We start from the raw sequence: 21594 nt of genomic DNA on the forward strand, positions 1-21594 counted from the left end.
GTGACAAGCCTTGATGCTTCCTTCTGAGGATGGAAGGGGGATGAAAAGGCCATGTTACGATTCAAATACACGTAACTGAGACAACATAGAGAGTGACTTTAGGACAACACAGCTGCATCAGCGCTTTTCTTCTGCAAATGCTATCTGTTGGATACAAGCCAATGATGTCTATATCAGGTGGGTAGTTTTGCACAGCAAAAAAACAAACACTGATTCTGACTGCCTTCCAAGTCAATGGCTCATTCCCAGGCCTGCCTCTGCTTTACTTCCTCTGGGTCATGCAACAGCATCACCTGGAGGCTCTTCTGATTTACTGTTGTCTTCCTGATTTTTGTAAGCAGTCTTTTTGTGGGGGTGGGGGAATGCCTCAAATAAAAAAGTAATAATTAATGACTTGGGTTAGCAGCTCATGAGATTATGTCAAACCATAGCTGTGCATCTGTCATTGTCCCCAATGCTTTTATAAGTTTGATTGAAAGTGACATTGCTTGGGAAGACCCAACTGTTCAGCACTAACACCACATAACAGCAGGCAGCTTACATTTGCAAAAAGCATCAGTGTCCCAAGTCAACTTGAATTTAAAGTATTGCATTTAAGTACTGTACTTAAAGGTTGAAAGAAGGTCTTAGAGATGTCAAAATGTAAGCAATTCCCCCAAACCATATATACTCAGATGTAAGCCCAATTGAATTCAATGGAGCTTACTCACAGGCAATTGAGTTTAGGATTGCAGCCTAAACATCTAATGTTGTCTGTGCACAACCTGAATGAACTTACACTTACACAATGGGATCCCCACATGCTCTCAAAATGTGTTCAGGAGAGGTTGACTATAATAAACATTTAAAAACAGAAAAAGGAATCCCATTGTCTGAGTGGAAGCCCATTTGTACAAAGTTGGATTCCGCCCAACTGGTTCTCAGCTCTCACTGAAATTAGGATTTGGTATCAATTTAACACATTTTGCTAGCCAAATTTTCAGAAAAATTACAGTTGTCACTGTTTTCAAACTACTTTCTTGGAAATACTTGCTTCAGTCCTACACAACTTTTTCTTTTCTGCTTGCATTGATGACTCATGAAAATGCACCTTTTTTGGTGATGGTGGAGCATGACATACGTTCATGTGGACATCTATCAGATTTTAATCCACACACACACACATACCTCTCTCTCTCCCTCTCTCCAGTATGGAGCTAGGCAACCATGGTATCATAAAGAACTGGAGAAATTATACTAGGATTTTACTTGTATTTCTTTTTTTCACTCAAATTTTCATTCAAACCCATATATACCCAGTCGATCACTGAGCTCTGCAGGTGAGGGCCTCCTGCCTATACCATCTTATCAGAAGCTCCATTCCGCACAACATAGTAAACGGACCTTTCATGTAGTGGCACCTACCCTTTGGAATTCCCTCCCCTTAAATATCAGACAGCCGCCATCTCTGTTATCTTTTCGGCCTACTGAAGACCTTCCTCTTTCAAGAAGCCTTTTATGTGGAGCCCTTATCCCAGTCTGCGTCTGTGGTGGAATTGCTTTTTAATATGTTTTGCAAGGTTTTTTAAAGAAGTTGTTATGATGTCTTTTTTTTAAAGATGTTTTGTTTTTAAGGTGTTTTAAGATGTTTTTAGTATTTTGCTCTTTGTTTGCCACCCTGGGCTCCTCCTGCGAAGAAGGCGGAATAGAAATTTAATAAATAAATAAACTGAAACTTAAGAATAAGGATAACTTGTGTTTTCATAGATCTGTTAGTACTGTTGATGAGAAGAGGCATAAGGAAGCAGCATACACACAGAGAACATTGCCTAGAGTAGTAAAGCAAGAGGATAATGGTGGAGTTGAAGAAGAGAGCTTAATTACAAAATCAAAGCAAACACTCACTTTGATTATAGCTGCAGCTGCCTTGAAACTCATATGGGCAACAGATTCTCTCTTCCTGCGGGGAAGGCGGGTGTAGCCAGACCGTACACTGCTAAACGATGCCAAGGACATGACACCAGGGGTCAGAGGGGGCAGGACAGGATGCGGAGTGCGTGGACGATCCACTTCATCTGGGTGCCGGAAGGGACGGCCTCGAGCCAAAGGGTCTACGATCTGAAAGACCAAACAGGTGCCCAAACTATTATGATTAACCAGCTTTTCCTTCCATGGAATTTACAGGTACACAGCAGCCTTGTGAGGTAGGCCAGGCAAGTCACAACTATTACACATATAAATAAATGACACAGGAAGGTGCCTTTTACAGACTCAGACTGCTGGGTAATTTATTATTACCTCCTCTGATGGGCAGCGGCTTTCCAGCATCTCAGGCAGTGATCTTTCATCGCTTGTTACCTGATCTAAAATGATCCGATGCTGTTTTTGAACCTGGGGCCTTCCGCAAGCAAAGCACACGCTCTGCCACTCAGCTACAGGCCCTCCTCCAACAAGCTCTGTATCCAGGTTGGTATATATATCGAGGTTTTCCCCTCAACCAAACCCAGCACTCTAACTGATCCTCTTGTGCAAAGAAAGAATATCCATCTGGAAACCTATGTCCTCACTATGGGAGGCTGTGTGGATCCAGAATTGGCCTCCACGGTCACTTACGGACCCACTGTTAAAGACCTTACCCTGGAAGACAATCTTACTTGGCCACGAGTGATCGCCAATGAATGAATGCATGCAATGAAGTACAAGGCAACCTACCTTGGGCATCTTCTGTGGCTTTGGAGACTCCGTGCCTTGGAAGGAAGGTGCTTCCTGGCTGGGCAGCTCCATTTCTCGGTAGGCAGGTTTGAGTCGTCCATATCGCAGGCTACAGTGCTGCAGGCTTTTGCGCTGCCAGTGCTGCCGCTTTCCATCCCAGTCGCTGCTGACTCCAAACCACTGGGCTGCCCCTCTGGGTGTAGGAAACAGAAAGGGATCAAACACACATGAAGAAGCCCAGCAAGTAACCACGGATAACATGCCCTACAAGAGGTCAACAGTCTGTACCCAGCCCACCAAGAGCTTTCCTCCAGAAGGTCCATCCTTGCCTTCCAAAATGGGTGCCTTTGGTGGGGGGGTTCACATGGTTGCAGCTCTCAGGGAGGTAGGGAAGGATAATAATTTGTGGCCTCACTTCATACGAAGGTGCCTGATTTTAGTCAATTTATAACAGACTCCTGTGCCAATGGTTTCCTCTAGGCCAGGAGTTCCAAACTGTGGTACGTGGACTACCACTGGTCCACTAGCTTCACCAAGTGGTTCATGGCATGTCCAGATTAAATATTCATATTGACTTTTTAATTGTCTTTTTATTGTTTCTTTTATTATATTGCATTTTACTATATTACAATTTGCATTCCATAGAATTCAAATTGTAATACAATAAAATACAGTATCTAAGAAATAAAAGAAGCAATAAAAATACCTTTAAAAATCATACAGCTTCTAGCACAGGGCATTACAATTGTTACAATGGGTAGAACAATCATTAAGTGGTTCACCAAGACCCTCAGCAATTTTCAAGTGGTCAGAAAACAAGCTTGGGAAGCACTATTCCAGGCCACCAAACAGGCAGAAACTCTAGGCCTCAGGAAGAAATGGGGTAACCCAGTTAATTATCCATCCACAGCAGGAAGGATGTAAAGAGCTCTTTATTTAGGAGTAAGAGTGTCCTATTACAGAAAAGAAAATATCCTCACACAACAAATGTCCCTGGTCTTTAGCTCCTGCACAGGGGGAGACATGCCTAAGCCTCTTTGCAAAGTTTTCACATTTGCCTTTTGGGTGGAGGATAATTTTTTTACATTCATTCACACTTACTGTGCAGGAGTATTTGCAGAAAATAATTTCTAGATACTACCTGATCTCAGGTGAACCAAGTACAGCAAATATGCATCCTGGTTGCTAGGGAAAAAGGAAGGGCAAACTACGGAGAGTCCAAGGACTGGAAAATAAGACAGATGCACAAAAAGTGCATTAAGGGGGAAGGACAGCTTTTTAGGATCTGAGGGATTCCTACTGCCTGGTGTCCAAACAACTCACTTATCAATCACACCTCTGACTTCACACATTGGCTAAAAACAGTGACAGGTGAGAGCAGTCAGGATGGCTCATTTCACAGAAATTGCTTAGAAGGGTACCTTCATGTTTTGCTTCATAACTTTCTAGGAATGCTAGAGCTTTATTTTTTAAAAAAATGAAATCTCAGAGTCTGGGAGCCCTGCCTGGGGCAACACTGAAAGCCTTCATAGGCACTCTAGCACACTGGGCTGCACCGGTGACCCCTGCAGTAAGGAGCCATGACTGATCCCAAGCCCTACACTTACATTTATGTTTTGTACATGAGATGAAAAGATGGGGAATGACATGTGGCCATCTCATTTTATGAAGCATAGGGAGGCACACAAAAAAATATTAAAATGCAACTGCTTCCATTTTCCTTGTTTGAAGCAGCTCTCAGTCTTCCAAGTAAGGCAAGGCCAAAAATTAAGACCTTATCTTAAAGCATTCTTGTTTTCAAAATAGTTGTCATGTCCAAAACATTTTGCAGTCCATCCATTCAAAAGAGACATGGTCTGTTTTGAAAGCACAAGAGAGTCTCAGCACAGAGTCTGCCTTCAAGGCCAGGAACAAGAGACCAGAAACACCAACAGCTACGGCATTTAATCCCTTTGAAAGAAACAAACATCTTTCATCGTCATCAACACACACACAGGTGGCCTAAAGATCTTACTTGCGAATACTCTGGGACAACGAGGTCTGCCTGTGCAAGCCAGGATGCCTTTCAAAGTTGCTGTCCTGCCTTTTCATCCTGGACTCTTGGAGGCTCACGCTCTTCTGATAAACTGGTTTTTTCTTCAGAGGCTAGAGGAAATGTTGGGGTCATTAGTAAGAAAGATGGAGCGGAAGATATGATTCAGACATGGGACACCCAACTGATAATGTGCAATCTCCTCTGGTCTACACTTGTTATGTAGTGTCCTATCCTTCTACAATGACAAAAAAAAATCACACTCTTCAATCAGGGAGGGAGAACACCAGAAGAATTTTCTCCAGTACTTGGGTAGGGCTGCCTGGTCATGTAGCTAGGAGAGGGCTGGATGAGTACAGGTATGGAAGTGAGCGTGACATGTGCTAGCACACACATGTGTGGAGTGGCATGCATATTTGATTACAAAATGCAGCTTCTGTAACAGTTTACAACTTTGGGGGACAGTGGAAGGGACAGTAAACAATGGAGTTAAGGGATGGATGGAAGTCCTATACTTTTGGAGGTGTAACATTCAGGAAGAGTCTCAATGGAACACTTGGAGTAACAAATAACTTTGCTGGAGCTCAGGCAAGTAGAGTTTACGTAGGACATCTTCCCCTCACTAATGGTATTCTCTCTTCTCCCCTGCCTTGGGGGAGAGGGGGTGAACATCAGGAACAACTGCATGGTGTGAGGGTGCATACTAATAAAATAAAATTGTAAGACAACCCGATTATCTCTGACAGATTACCATATTCAGTTTGGGGAAGGAAGTTCCTCCCTAATTCAGAATGTCTATCCATAAAATGCAAAGGTTATACCTGAACCCCATGGTCCAGTTTAGTCCCAGTCTCTGAAAGCCACTCCCCAAAAGAGAGGGTCTTACAACATGACCAAGGCCATCATTAGGCTTTGGTGAACCCTCCAGAAAAGGAAATCCAGCCAGCCACAAAAAATGCTTCTCTAAGTGCCAATGCAAAAAAACAAAACCTTGTTAAATATCCATGATCTTCTTGGAGATTGTGGCAGAGCACGGTCAAAAGCAGTCTGGCAGAGACTTAACTTCAAGATCCTGACAGCCACCAACAGACATTCCTCCACAAACAAGTCACCTTGGACACACAAAAAAGCTGATAAGAATGTATGGGAAACTATAGCCGTTCATACCACTGTTTGGCTGTTTTCATCCTCTGCCACCTCCACTGGTGGGATCGTGATGGAAAGGTTCGGGGGCTTCTTGCTCTGTAGGCGGCTGCCTCCATTCTTGTCACTGTTTGCCATCTCGGAGTGGATGATTTAGTCAGCCTGAGATGAGGAAAGAAACAAGTGTTAGGGTCCCACAGAGCTCCTGGGCTAAGATTCAAATGAAGAAGTACAGGAAGCTGTCTTATACTGACTCTGACCTTTTGTCCATCAAGCTCAATATTTTCTACACTGACTGGCAGCAGCTATCTGGGGTTTCCGGCTGGGGACATTTCCAGCCCTAGCTGGGGATGCCATGGATTGAACCTTCTGCATGCAGAGCAGATGCTCTGCCACTGAGCTAAAACTCTTCCCCTAAATTAACTTTTTTTAGAAGACAACTTAAACATTGAGCCTATTAAGGAGACACCATTTGCCTTATGTCTACTTTACTGATTTATCAGAATTCTTAAACAGAACTGCATCATAGCTGGTTAAGAAGGGACTGAAAACTTGTTCTGTGCCCAGGACCAATGTAGAAACATGAGCCAGAGGGATGACTTCAGCTAATCTGCATATTATTATTATTATTATTATTATTATTATTATTATTATTATTATTATTGCACCTCCCTAACCTTACTGAACCATTGGGGTGGCTTACAATAATGAAAACTAAAACACAACTAATATGCATAGTGTGTGTTGGATGCTGGACCACAGTAAATGGTCATGCCGGATTCCATTTTCAGGAACCTGTTTCAGCCGTCATGGGAAAAAGTTGCCCATGTCCCCTGTCACTGCCTTTCACTCACTGTCTCTCCCCCATGACTAGCAAAACCAGAGCTATGCACAGTAAAGGTTGCAGAATAAATTATGTGAAACGAGATGCCATGTGAATTTCCACAGCGGCATACCTTTGCAGAAGACGCTTTGTAGATCTTGTTTCTCTTGGTGTAACATCTGAATTACTTGGATGCAGAGTTTTAAATGTTTTAGGGTTTTTTGAGGGGGGAGCACAGACAACAAACATGGCTCTAGTCACAATAATATACAAGACAGGGCCATAATATCTGAAGTCAGTAGGTGCCAAATTATTTTTATTTGTGGTCTTGGGTTTGAAAGTCATGTCTCTAGGTTTATCTCTACAATTAGGGGGGTTAGGAATTCATTCCTAACTAGGAGTACATTGGAATTCCCTGGCTTTAAAGCCAGATTGAGGCTGCACTGCATCACCATCTGAAATCCCATGGGCAAACTGAATGCAATCAACATTCTTTCATTCACTAAGCCCTGTGTAGATGCCATGTGGCTGAACTCATTTTAAGAACTGATAGTCTTTCCCAATCAGCCTAAGCATGTTTACAAAAGGGAGCCCCAAGTACCTTCTTTAATAATCCTGGCTTATTCAGGTTGGCTAGTGATCTCATCCTCTGCAGGTGTAAGACAACTTGGCAGCCAATGGTAAGAATCAAATTAATAAGAGAATGCCCACAGAACAGGATGGAAGACACTACGGAGTGGGTCACACCAAGGTTTACAGCGCTTAAAGTGATCTCACCCACTGTGCAACTGAAACTATTCGCCTGTCTACGCCCAATGATCAGTCAATACCAGCATGGAAAGGGTTAAAGCCTCCAGACAGGTGGCAAAAGGAGTCAGCACACAAAAATGATCTAAGTAATAAAATCTTACAGGTAACAAGTAGATAGAGATCCAGCTATTGTAGACTTCAGATCACAAACTATCACAGTGGCCTCCTCCGTTCAGACATCCCAAACGAATCAACTATAGTTTCGAGTTAACCGTTTTTAAAAAAACATATCATGCTATGCCTTGGGCTTCCAAATGTACAAGCACACAAACCATGGTTTAGTACTGTTTTGTGTTCTTTTGTTTTCCATCATCTGGTGCAGTAGCCTTTTTGGAGGTGGAGCAAAAACTGTGTCACTGGTTTATGAATTCAGATGTAATAGCAAGCCACAGTTAGTGTAAACATGATCTGATGCTGGCTTGTAAACCACATGTTTGATATTCTGGTTTGGCAGCCATGTTTTGAGAGCTGACAGATATAGGTTTAAACATTAAATAAAAACCCAGAAATGTCAAAGCTGGTGCACTCCAGATATGGCTGGACTACAGCTCCCATCATCCTTGACCACTGGCCAAATTAGCTGGGGCTGATGGAAGTTGTAGTCCAACAACATCTGGAGGGCCAGAAATCATTTTGCACAATTTCTGAATGCAGCCTAATATACACACTGCAACTGAACACATGAACCTGGAAAGAGACAGCAGTGTAGGCACCTGAACAATTAAATCTGTCTGTCTTATTCCTGCACCCAAAAATACAGGAGGCAACATTCTGCTTCATTCAGCTCCAATCACATTTGGCCTTTGCACTTCCTAATGACAAAAAATTGACCAGCTGAAGGAGAACCCCAGCATACAAGAGTAGACTACAAGCTCTGGACCTACAACAGAGACACAATATGAACGAGGTTGCATAAGGCAAAAAAGTTACCACCAGATTACATTAAGAAATTAAGAAGCTAAACAAGTTTCACTCCTGAAAGAACTTCTATCAATAAAGATGATCAGGAGGGCACCCAGAAATGTTCAAGATAGATATCCAGGAGGGGCTCCTTTTCCTCACAAAGCGTCTCCAAGATCAACATGGCTCCCTGTCTCCTCTGCAACCAGTTGACTATTCCCTATCAAATGATCATCAATACTTTATCAAGCCCTGTCTCTCCCCTCCCTCCCAACTTCATTTTTTCTTTGCTGATCTCTCTTAATGCCTGTCCTTCAGCTGAATTCCACAGATATGGTGATGGTACAACAGAGCTATCTTTGCATACACTACATCACGAAGTATACCACACTCAGTTCCTCTGTCCCACCATGATCTCTCTTCAGATTGTCATCTGGTTCTCCCCTTTAGCACCTCGAACTCTACCTTGGGGGGGGGGTCAAAACAACACACATTAGCATAGCCAGCACTGCTGTCACAGAAATTAGAACGTTTTGGTCTAACTGTCACAAACACAAACTACATAATGTGCTCTTGGAAAGCATGGCCAATTCAGTCTGTCTGTCTGTCTCTCTTGCTTGTAGCTGTTTGGGAGTCATTCTAAAGTAGGTGAGGTTAAGTTGGTGAGAGTATCAGTCTCTGTTATGCCTAAGCACTGATGTAGCCCTTGAAATGTTTTTAACAGTTTTTAGAATGCTGCCCTGGGCTCCTTCCAAAGGAAGGGTGGGATATAAATTCAACAACAACAACAACTACTACTACTATTACTATTATTATTACCCTGCTATTTCAGGATTTTTTAAAGGTATTTCTCACTGGTCAGTGTGCTCTTCCTTTTCTTCAGGATTAGACACCCCCAACTCCCCCCAACAGACATTGGAGAGGGGTTTATGGGCTTTTCCTCTTGCAGCAAGGCTATCAGCCCCTTTCTTCTTCATTAAGTTGCTATCTATCTATCTATCTATCTATCTATCTATCTATCTATCTATCTATCTATCTATCTATCTATCTATCTATCTATCTATCTATCTATCTATCTATCTATCGCTTGCTTGCACTTGTATACCGCCCCATAGCAAAGCTCTCTGGGCGGTTTACAGCAATCAAAAACATTAAAACAAATATACAATTTAAAACACATATTTTAAAAACAATTTAAAACTTAAAACAATATAAAAACAATTTAAAACACATGCTAAAATGCCTGGGGGAAGAGGAAAGTCTTCTGCATATTGGAGCATGACTACCACTCATGGAACATTATGGAGGGATCTCTTGAGGTAATCTTGGTTTTATATTGTATAACTTCTACACTATGAATTTAAATCTAAACAATCTATACTACACTTGGCATTTTATTTCTTTATATAATTGGACTGATGAAATATGTACTGATATTGATGTGAACTAGTATGATTGGTCTGTATCGTATTGTTGAGCTTTAAAATTGTTATAAAAACTGGAAAAAAATAGTTAAGTGAGTTAAATGCCTTCAGTTCAAACCTCAGCTCAGCTATGAATCCCACTGGTCAGCACGCAGGTATTCATTCCATCGTAGGCACACCAAATACAACCTCTCAGAGAGGGATAGCTATCTGGATTTTCAAAAAGAGATGCTTATTTGAATGAATGCACATGTCACACTTATATGGCATGACAAGAGGAGAAAAGTGTCTGGTAGGATCCTACTCTTCCTTCCTACTGTGCATCTGATATACAAACATATACTAATGTGTGAGACTAAGCTCCAAGTGTGCATACTTAGGAAATGTGAGCACATTAAGAGAACATGCCCTTTATGGATTGTGCACAAGGTCTTGGACTCTTGGGAAGCAGATGCTCTAGAATAAGCGTGGCTAACCTTTTTTGGCCTGAGGGCCACATTGCTGGTCAGCTACTCCTTTGAGGAACACAAACACAACATACATTCACCACACACAGAAGTATACACACTCACTAATCATATAGCACACACACAATATCAGCATTTCCAGCCCTTCCCACTTGGGTGGGTTGACTGGAAATTCTGTCTTTTACTTTGCACAGCTGAGACTGGAGATAAGAGATCCCTCAGGCGGTTCTTTCGAGAGAGAGAGAGGATCCCTAAGGAGCAGGCAGAGAGATCTTTTTATCACCAGAGACTGGAAAAAGCACTCTGTCTGCTTTTCGGAGCTCACTCTCTAAAGATCAGGCAGCATGTTTTGTCTCCTGATCTGACTGGGAGACAAGAGAAGTGACACATCCTGCAGCTTGGTGGGCCAGATCTACCCTGCGGGCTGTGGGCTAGCCATCCTGACTCTAGCAGAACAGATTGGGTTTTTTTTAAGAAACCAAAGGAACTTTTTAAAACAACACAGATATTTAGTTGTTTCAAGATAATAAAATTCAAAACCCCACAGCTATGTTCAGTCTAACACATTGTAGCTGGCATAATCTTAACAGCTACTCAGATGCAGACGATAGCAATTACCAGATCCTATTAGGAAAGTACACGAGATCTAGGGAAGGTGCAGGAGCACCAACGCTGTGAGCCACGTTTGAGAGCCACGTGCAACCTGAGCCTGAAGCTCAATGGCAGTGATAATTAGATTTTAGGAAGTTAGCATAGCTTCCACCAGCAGAGCTTTAATCACCCGACTATTGTCTCCATTTTGGAACACTCAGGAGGAATGGAAGAGACATTCATAACACCCAGACCTGTTAAAGTTGCTTTAAATGACAGGTCACTATATTTTTTGACTCTGCTGCCACCTAAAGCACAACTATGAAACTACAGTTGCTGTACATCACTCCAGCTCATTCATTTAGTATTTTGCTAAGTTGTGACCAGATCAAGTTAACCCATGTGGAAAGGGCCAAGTTTATCCATCTGACAAGAATTCAGCAAGAACCACATGGCCTGAGATATGTCTCCTGAAGGTCAGGAAAGAAACCACCAAGACCAAGAGGACATCAACATAGTTAATGAGCAGAGTGAAGGAAGCTGTTAAGAGGTAAGCCAGTTTTCTTCAGAAAAATGCCCCAAAAGGGAGAACAACAATGGAAAACTTGTACAAAAGAAAAAGTCAAAGGAATATAAAACAAATAAAATCTGGTGGGTTTTTTTTGTTTTGTTTTTCAAACCCTTTATTAATACATCAGAAGCAGGCAACAGGCAACACAGGCCATCATGCCTTTATAGAAATCTATGGTGCAGCCGCACTTGGAATATAGTGTGGAGGTCTTCTGGCCGCATCTGAAAAAGGGTATTGCAGAGCTGGAAAAGGTTCAGAGAAGGGCAACCAAATGATCAAACGGATGGAGCAACTCTTCCATGAGGAAAGGTTGCAACATTTGGAGCTTTTTAGTTTAGAAAAAAAGTGTGTGGGGGGAAAAGTTTTTTAAGCTTTTTTAAAAAATAGTTTTAAAAGCTGTTTTGTTTTAATATATTTTCAAGTCTATTTTTAAGATGTTTTAGAGTGTTTTTAGTGTTTTGGTTGCCGCCCTGGGCTCCTTTTGGCTAGAAGAGTGGGATATAAGATTAATAATTAATAAATAAATAAATTTAAAATTATGGATACCATGTAGAAAACGAACAGAGAAAAGTTTTTCTCCTTCTCATATACCAGACCCTGGGACACCCAATGAAGCTGAATGTTGCACAATTGAAGGCAGACAAAAAATGAAGTTCTTTTTCAGGGACTTCCGGGAAGGGTGACTTCGCCTGTGCCTGCCTTTGAGACGAGCTCTCGTCTCAGAAGAAGCTTTTTCAGTTTTAAAATCAGTCAGAACGTTTTTTTTTGACTGGTAAAGACTTTCTCCCGGGCAGGGAGAAGCGTAAAGATTAACCACAAAAGCCTGTGTTTGTTGGGAGGACTGGATTTCATCAGTTTATGAGAGAAGGTTCAGCCAGCAGCGCCGGATGGATTTTCAAACAAGCTCTAACTGATTAAGCGACACGTTTATCTTTTCTTTAAAGAAAAACGGATTTTAACAGGCAAGCATCCTTCTTTCTATTTTTATCATCTGGTTTAAATTGTTGCAGCAAAAAGAGATTTGTCAATGAATCAGCTATAAAGAATCCCTGGGTGAGTTATAACTCTTCTCTTTCATTCACGAAATTAAGGAGAAAAGAAATTGAAAAAGCTTATCTTTGTTTTTATTGCAAAAAGCTGGCCTGGAATTGTGCATTTTAAAGATACAAACGGATGAGGGATTTCTATTCCGAGGAGAAAAATAAATAAATCTGATTTATGAATTTTGGAGTATTATATGTCTGGGACTATTTTTTTTGGTCTATTCCATTTTGACGAATCTGCTTGTTCAAGATGCCACTAACTGTTTTGATGCTGTGAACTAAATTTGTTTTGCATTCCTGAACATATAAGAGATAAAGCAGGCTATGCTGTCTACACTGTGATGTCATCAGGCTTGGAATATTAACCCAATTGTTGCTGGAATAAGAAGTGGTTGGTTTTTTTTCTTCGTGGTTTTAAGAATGGCAATCAAGAAAGTGGCTGAGACCCTGGAAGTAATTATGTTTCAGAAAATAATGGATGAGATTGAGATAACGAAACAAACCCTGAGACAGGGTAGACAGGAGATGAAAATTGAATTTGGCAAAATGAAGCAGGAGCTTAAAGAAATAGGGGATCTTGTGAGAGAGGAGGTTGATGAGATCAGATACAACTGGACAAGCATTAGAAGATGAAAAAAGAAAAATTAAAGGGAAGATGCAAGCCCTGGAGATTGGAACAAATGTGGAACTGGAAAAAGACTTGGAGTTTATGGATATTAGAGATAAAGTTTACTGTTTGGAATTCAACGTTGTCTCTGAAGAAATTAATGAAGATATTAGAGATAAAGTTATCAATGTCTTGGATAAATTTCTGGACTGGAATGATGTGATGGAGCTTGACATAGAAAAAATCTATGGAATTAATTACAGATATGTGACAATGGAAAAACTCTCAAGAGATGTGCCAGTGCATTTTGTAAAAAAGAAGAACAGAGATATGACTTTACAACAATATTTCAGCAACACATTCAGAATTGATGGCAAGGAAATATTTGTGATAAAGGAAATTCCCATCAGACTCTTATTATATGACTATGGCTATGTCAGCAAGATTATTATGGGACACTGATAATGGAAGAATGGCTACTGAAATTACTGGACTTAACAGGATTATTATGGGTGCAAGGATGGAAGATGGAAGATGGAATTAATATTGATAATGGAAGAATAGCTATTGAAATTATTGGACCTAACAGATTTGATGAGATGGATTAATTGATATGTTTATTTGGAGAAAAATTGATAGATATATTTCTCAAGGAACTGAAACCTCTCTTTGACTTTTTGTGGAAAGAATAAAGTAATGTTTATGAGATTTGATGATTAATTAAGATAACTACTGGAGGAAAGTGATTTTGTAATATAATTTAAGAGACAGGTTTGTTATATATTGTAGACCTATAGCTGATCTGCGACAATCAATCAATCAATCTTTATTGATACAGTCATAGACCAAAAGACATTTATAAATAAAACTACATACATTTATAATAAAAGGTTACAAAGTTGCAGTCATGTTAAAACAGTAAAACAATAAAACAACAAGGAAAACAGTTACAGTTGGGTGGCGGAAGCTTCTGAAGGGATAGATGCCTTCCGAATTGATTGAGCCGCGAAAATATATTTAGCAACTGACAAGATAGTATCCTTATTAGCTGCTGACAAGAGATGTAAAAGTAAACAGTTAAGCGGTTTGTAGGGGTATTTATTTATGATGGGGGTTATGAATTTGGAGTGAATATCGTCATATAGGGCACACTCAAAGATGACATGAAAGAGAGTTTCTATGGCGCTGACACCACAAAGGCATAATCGGTTTGCATACGGGATACGTTTAAATCTCCCTTCAAGTAAGGCAGAGATAAGACAGTTAAATCTAGCCTTTGTAAAGGCTAGACGATATTTGGGGATCGTAAGAGTTTCCAGATAAGGGGCACTGAGCATAGGCACAAAGCTCAGACCAAAGTGAATAGGAGAACAGGTCGAGGTGGCTGCAGTTATGGAGCGTTGGAAGTCCATATCGTTAATACGAGTCCGGATAGAATGCTTAACTGTCTCTGGAGCGAGGGACATCAGATGTTCAATTGAGAGGCCAATACTTGCAAGGTAATTTGTAAACGTACGGGCCCATTTCGAGGTAAAAGAGTCTTCCCAGAGTAAAGGGAGATAGCCAGTAGATTTTTCATAAGACATTTTAAACCAGAAATTTAGGGCGGCCAACCACGCTTGAGACTCAAGTGAGACTAGACCAGATTCTAACCTAAGGACCGCCGCAGGAACGCACCTGGGAACGCCAAAAATTTGTCTGAGAAACAAGGAGAGAACTGCCTCCGCAGAAGGGTTGAAGGCGCCAATCCATAAAGGTACCCCGTAGAGAAGTTGAGAAATAGTTTTGGATCTAAAAACCTTTAGGGCTGCCGGAATGTATTGTCCTCCTTTAATGAAGAAGAACCTTCGAATACCACTGGCTGAGTTGCGAGCAGTAGAAATAGCCCCACGGATATGGGGAGTCCAGGACAGAGAGGAATGAAAAAGTATACCAAGGTATTTGAAATGAGAAACCTGTTCTATTTTATGGGTATTAATTGTCCATGCGTGAGCAGGAGAGTGCTTGGCAAAAGCTAAGATCTTAGTTTTGGAAAAGTTTATAGATAGTTTGTTATCATGACAGAAACTCATAAAAGCTTTAGTTAGGCGTTTGAGTCCTACTTTAGAAACAGAAAGGAGAACAGCGTCATCTGCATACAATAACAAGGGACAATGCAGGTTTGCTAACTTAGGGGGGTGGAAGTCCGGGGATTGACAATAAAGGGACAGATCATTCATGAAAAAATTAAATAAAAGTGGGGCTAGTATGCAGCCTTGTCTAACTCCTTTTGTTGTAGTAATGGGGTTTGTGAGATGACCTTCACGACTACATCTAACACGAAAGGATGTGTGGTGGTGCAGACGGCTAATTAAGAAGAGGAGTCTCTTGTCGATCGTAGATTTTGCGAGTTTCGCCCATAGTATCTCCCTAGGGATGGAATCAAAAGCCGATTTCAAGTCAACAAAGGCAACAAACAGGCCGTTACCCCAGCGGTTCTTGTATTTTTCAGCTAAGTGATTTAAAATCACACAGTGTTCTATCCCAGACCTACCTTTCCGGAAAGCTGCCTGCTCCCTCCCAAGGATATTATCCTCCTCCAACCAAGATGAGAGTCTCTCTTTTAAGTAGCAGGCATATAGTTTGCCAATAATGGAAAGGAGGCTAATTGGGCGGTAATTTGCTGGGTCCTCTTTGTTCCCTTTTTTAAATATAGGGATAACTATGGATTCAAGCCAAGACTCAGGGAAGCATCCAGAATTATTGATCAGAGTAAAGAAATTTGCTAGAAGAGGGGCCCACCAAGCTTGGTGCACCTTCAACATTTCAGAAAGTATATTATCAGGTCCAGGAGCTTTGCCGGATTTCAAGCTAGCAATCAAATCAATAATTTCTTTTTGGGTTACAGGTGGCCAAGTGGGAAGATTTGTTAAATTATCAATAAAGGAAACAGCATTTACAGTCTCGTTGTTTGCAGAAAAATATTTCTCCCAGAGGTATGGGGAAATGTGGCAAGGGGCCGGATTTAGTGGGCTCATAGAACCAGAAACCAGCTCCCAAAAACACTTCGAATTATTTGATCTGGAAGCTTGAATTAAGGCTTCCCAATCTTCGTGCATCACCTGCCTTTTTTTGACGACTATCATATGCTTGTAGTATTTTTTGATAATAAAATACTCAGGGGGGAGGGTGGTTAAATTTTGGTGTCGATATTGATGGTATAGCCGTCTCAGCTGTTTCTTAGCATCAAGACAGTCCTTATCAAACCATCTGGGAAAACCAGTGGTAGGAGGAGCCCTGAAGGAAGAAGATGGTGGGATAATAGAGGCTTTAAGTTTTGTAATTAAGGAGTTATACACTATTGACGCTAAATATGAATCAGAAGCATGCATGATCTCCCTCTGTAAGGACAGGGCAGAGGGGGAAGTGAGAAATAAGGCCACATTAGAGGCTACTGTGGGAGTCCAAAATGTCCTTTTATGGGTGGGGTGGATTAGATTTGCCATTGGTTTATGGGTAAGGAGCAAGCGACCGCGTTCTGGTAGATAAAAGGAAAAGGTAAGGGGAAGGTGATCACTATCCTGTCTGGAGCCGACAGAAAAGTCCAAAATAAACCTGAACAGGGAATGCGAGATCAGGGCATAATTGATGACACTGCACCTGAGGCCAGAAATGTAGGTAAATTCCGCACATGAATCTATCTGCTTATGACCGTTCAACATTATTAGGCTGTGTCTAGCAAGGAATCGGTATAAACATATTCCACCATAATTTATCTTGGGGTCCTTGGAAGTCCTAGCATAGCCTGGGAGGTATGGGGCAGTGTCCTCGCCCCCCCAGAGGTTTGAAGCAAATAGCGCATCATTGTGGGGGCCAGACCTGGCGTTGAAATCACCCATAACAATGAGAGGCGCTTTGGGGAATTTAGCCTCGAGTGATGTTAGATAATTGGTAAGAACGTCCTAGTCACAGTCAATTTGAGCCCGAGAGGCATGAGGGGGAATATAAACATTTACTAACAGAAGAGAAAATGTGCTAAAAGATAATAAAACAGCCTGTGCAATGTTTTTACAAGGGGTTAAACTTATAGAGCGAGCTGTTACAGAAGTAGAAATGAGTATGGCTAGGCCTCCTTTGGGTCTGCCTTTGGAACTGGGTTGGGAATAGGTCGCTGGTAAACATGAACAAGAGAAACCATCCACTATTAATTTAAGGGTACACCACGTCTCCTGTAAGAAAATTAGGTCAAATTTGTTCAGAAAAGTAATAAAGTCAGGAATTTTTTGTTTGGCATTCCACCCTGCAATGTTCCAGGAGAGAAGGTGGAATGTAAAATTAGGTGAGAGAACAGAAACCTGGCATGCATTAATAGTTGAATTCGTAGGATTAGAAATTTCCTTTGCTGTATAAGATTTGCAGAGTGAGTGCTGTGATGTCCTGAAATGAGGGTTTACCATTTTTTCAGGAGATTCACAGGTTAGAATCGGGTTTTTAGAATTTAATAAGGGTTGTCAAGCCAGTTCAGGAACCTCATGTACTATCACATCACATATTGTGCTAGGTCTACAAACATTTGAGTAACTATGTGGCAGTACCTTTAAGGGAACTTTCAGAGGAGAAACTTGAATGCTGGATGGTGAGTTCAGTTCATAGTCCTCCAAGTATCTGGAACATGTCCTTTTTGCCCTTAGATTGTTTAACAGGTTCTGCATTTTGTTTATGACCTCACTTTGTTCATTCTCAGTGAATGTATGGAAACTATTTAATAGTTCCTCCTCTCCCTCACAAGCAAAGTCAAATGCAAGATCTTGATTTTCCTTACTGTTTACCAGAGAAGAAGGTGACTGTAACGGAACGAAAATAGGAGCTGGTGGTGGGGAGGAGCTTACTTCATCCAAAATAATAAGATCAGAGTTTATGGAGTTAAGTGTTTCAAAGTTTAACGTTTCTTGTGCTGGGGGAGTCAAAGGGGATAAATTCTTTTCCAGCATAGTTGATCCTAATGATAGAGAAGAGCAGTTCATGTTTAATGTGCTTTTAAGAGGAAGCTGTTCCAGGAATGGATCCAAGTTTCCAGAGTTTGATGTATTTTTGCTGCTGTTCGAGGAAGACTTCCTCCTCTCTTGTGAAGAGATAAGGTTTGTTGTTGGAGTTCTCTTTGTGAACAGGGAAATTGGACTAGCCAGGTTTGTGAAATGTCTCTGAACGGATATTCCATGGTAGCTGAGAAGGGATTTATTTGCAATTATCCGTGCTGTTGTCTCAGCCGATTTAAAGGTAAATAAAGCAGACGTTTTTGTTGAGGGGTTGTAAAGGAATTCCACATACGAGATATCGTCAGGCCGTAAATCCATTACACCTAACGACTGGAGGGCGTAACACACTCTTTGCTTCCTGATGTTTACTTTTTCTTTGATGTTAAGAAGAGGAAGATTCAGCAGTGCAAGTTTGTTTGAATTATATTTGAGAAGCCAATTCCCATTTGTATTCTCTCGTCGTGAAATCTTGTTATTGGTAGAGCATTTTCCGCTATAGGACCTCGGGTTGGGGTGAGTAAGTAGCTGTGGGAGATTTTGACTTTTTTTTCTTTCTGGTAAGGCTTTGCAATAAGATCTAGGGGGTGTTCTCGCTGTAGATGAAGCAGATAAATTCTTTGTTTGCGAAGCTGTTTGCTGTTGAGCTTTAAGTACTTTAAAAAGTTTCTGAAAGTTCATCTTCTTACTCCTTGGCGGTTTGTAATTTTTTATGTTTTTGGATTTTTTCTCCTTAGGTGCAATACGAGGTTTCTTTATGTTTGCACACTTCAGTGTTGTTGTTGTTTTGTGGGGGGGAAGAGTGTAGTTTAAACTCAAATATAGTTTGGATAGTTCTTCCATAAATGATTTTAGAAGGTTGTTTGTTTCTTCCAAAAAAGCTTTGATGTTTTCAGTCTCTTTTGCCACGATGGCTAATTGTAACTGCACACATTTTTGGCCAGTTAGAAGTAGTTTTTGGCCAATTTGTGCCAGTTCCGTGGTTTCAGTAACTTCTGTAGAGCAGGCAGAAGATGGCTGTGATTGAGTAAAAACGGGAGTCAGGCTGTCGATGTCTGTAGCATGCACAGTAGACAGAATGTCTAAGGGGGAATGTAAGTCACTGTCCTTGTACAGAGAGGAAGATGGCGTCTCCTTGCTCTCAGGTACCTGCAGCAGAGAGTTGATCAGACTAGGTGTATGCGTCTGCCCAAAAAGGGGATCTGTGGATGTTCCATACACCAGGCTTTGTATAATTTCTGGGTCATCCCTTGCCTGGAATTCCTCACTCAAGCAGGTACAGAATTGTTCTGTTTCGATTTGGGAAGGGGTTTTCTCAATAGATCGTGACACATTTCTCTTTGTCTTATCCGCTTTGGTTGCTAAAAAGAAGTTTGTAATTTTAAGCTGTTGATCCCCATTCCCAGATTCTTCCAAAACCTGGTCTGATTTATGGTCATGTTCATAACATCTTTTCCTTGTCTGGACCATTTTAAAAACTATAAGGTTTGCCTTTTAAACTCTAAGATGAATGGAGGTATAATTATAAATTGTCGACTCCAAGGCTAAGTAGTTTTATCTTAGGAATCCTTAGATTTTGTTATGGTAAATTATATTCCTTGAGTTAGTAGTGCGAAGCAGAGTTGTGACTCACCGGCTGATAAAGAGTCTGTTTTCTTGCTGATAAAATGGTTCCATAGCCTTCAAAAAATAGGTGTTGTTGATGCTGTTAGGTTCCAGAATAAAAATTTCCAAAGAATATCTCTAAAGATAGCGAAAAAAGAGGCGAGGTGGGTATGAGCTCCAGAGCTCGCTAGTGGACCTGCCTGCCAGCAGCCATCTTCCTCTCCTCTCTCGATCTGCGACAAATCGGAAGTCAACATTTTATTTTATTGTTTAATTATTTTTGTTTTGTTTTGTTTTGTTTTTGAAAATTTGAATAAAAATTAATGATAAAAAAAACAAAAAAGGAAGTACTTTTTCAGACAGCATATCCATGGAATTAGCCACCACAAAATGGGGTGATAACCTTAATTAAGATGGTTTTAACAAGGGAATTAAGACAAACTCCCAATGGATATAAGGCTATATAAATGACTACTCGTCCCAGCATCTATATATACACTACTACCCTCCAAGATAAGAGGCAGCATACCTCTCAATACCATTTGTTGCAGAACAGTGGCAGAAGAGGGCTATTGACCTCAAGTCCTGCCTTGGAGCTTGGCTTCCCATACAAATCTCATTGGCCAGTATGGGGAAGTGGATGCTGGACTAGATGGGCCTTTGGTCTGATCCAGCAGAGCTCTTATTTTCTTCTAAGAACAGAATGCCCCTTTTCCTCAGCACTGCCAACTAAAGCAAAACAAAAGTTGTCTTGATTTGGGGTGTGGTGGGGAGTGGCATCATTACCTGATTGTACCACAGAGCACATGAAAAAGGTAAAGAGTGTTGATGTCTTTTTAGAATTTGGATTTCTCTAAAAGCTCCTCTGAATACACTACTAAAGTTTAATATTGTCTCTCTCTCCAGGCTAAGTTATTGCAAGTGTAGAATTTATTTCTTCCTCTCCTCGCATCAGGGTTTGCAACAGCCTTGCTTCTTAGTGTTCTGTGGTGACAGGGGCTTATTGCCACATCTTTACCAGTAAGTATCCTCATGCAAAATCCTAGCCTCTCTCACCACTCACTTTCAAATTGACCTGACAATAGTACAGCCTCCTGCAACAAAATATCACATCTTTGTATTTTTCTATATGGTCATTACTTCACAAACCATTGAAGGTGAAATAGGAGGTCTCTCCACTCAGCTGCAGAAATGGGAAATGTATATGACTTGTTAGGAAGGGGGCATAGATGTATTCATGCCAGACTTTATGTCTGATATCTCCTCCCCCAGCAACAAGCTAATGCTCTCTCAGTCACTGATTGGTGATCACTCATGACCGAGTAAGAATTTCTTCCAAGATAAGGTCTTTAACAGCGCGTCTGTAGGTGACTGTGGAGGCCAATCCTAGATCCACACAGCCTCCTACAGTGAGGACGTAGGTTTCCAGATGGAAGACAGTTGCAATGAGGATTTGCTTGATGCGCCTTCTGCTTAGCTCATTTGTCCCTTTCACCCTGTACTCGTGCTTCTTCAAAGTCCATAGCACCTTGGATATAGCCGACCTTCAATTGGGATGCTCATGGGCCAAAATTTCCCAGTTCTCAATACTGTTACATTTTTTAGATTATCTTTAAGAGCATCTTTAAACCTCTTTTGCTGCCCACCAATATTCCATTTTCCACCCTTAAGCTGGGAGTAAAGCAGCTGCTTTAGAAGACGGTCATCAGGGACTTCCGGGAAGGGTGACTTCGCTTGTGCCTGCTTTTGAGACGGGCTCCCGCCTCAAAAGAAGCTTATTCAGATATAAATCAGTCAGAACATTTTTTTTTTGACTGATGAAATTTCTCCTGGGCAGGGAGAAACGTAGAGATCAACCTCAAAAGCCTGTTTTTG

General features: G+C 41.1%; 1 protein-coding gene across 9 annotated transcripts in view; it reads right to left on the minus strand.

The window, feature by feature from the left end:
* Nucleotides 1–21594, minus strand: part of RHBDF2 (rhomboid 5 homolog 2) — a 104993-nt gene that overhangs the window by 27234 nt on the left and 56165 nt on the right. For 8 of the 9 annotated variants that reach the window (XM_061616303.1, XM_061616306.1, XM_061616302.1 and 5 more), the window contains 4 exons: nt 5891–6028; nt 4706–4836; nt 2692–2884; nt 1885–2097 (listed from right to left, as the gene is read on the minus strand). In XM_061616303.1, the coding sequence (XP_061472287.1) occupies nt 1885–2097; nt 2692–2884; nt 4706–4836; nt 5891–6004 (651 nt within the window). In that variant the 5' untranslated portion in view covers nt 6005–6028. Of the gene's footprint in view, nt 1–1884; nt 2098–2691; nt 2885–4705; nt 4837–5890; nt 6029–17676; nt 17763–21594 lie in introns of those variants that run through there. The other variant, XM_061616311.1, reaches the window with a different exon arrangement.

This window comes from Rhineura floridana, chromosome 3 (assembly GCF_030035675.1).
Source record: "Rhineura floridana isolate rRhiFlo1 chromosome 3, rRhiFlo1.hap2, whole genome shotgun sequence".
NCBI lineage: Eukaryota > Metazoa > Chordata > Lepidosauria > Squamata > Rhineuridae > Rhineura > Rhineura floridana.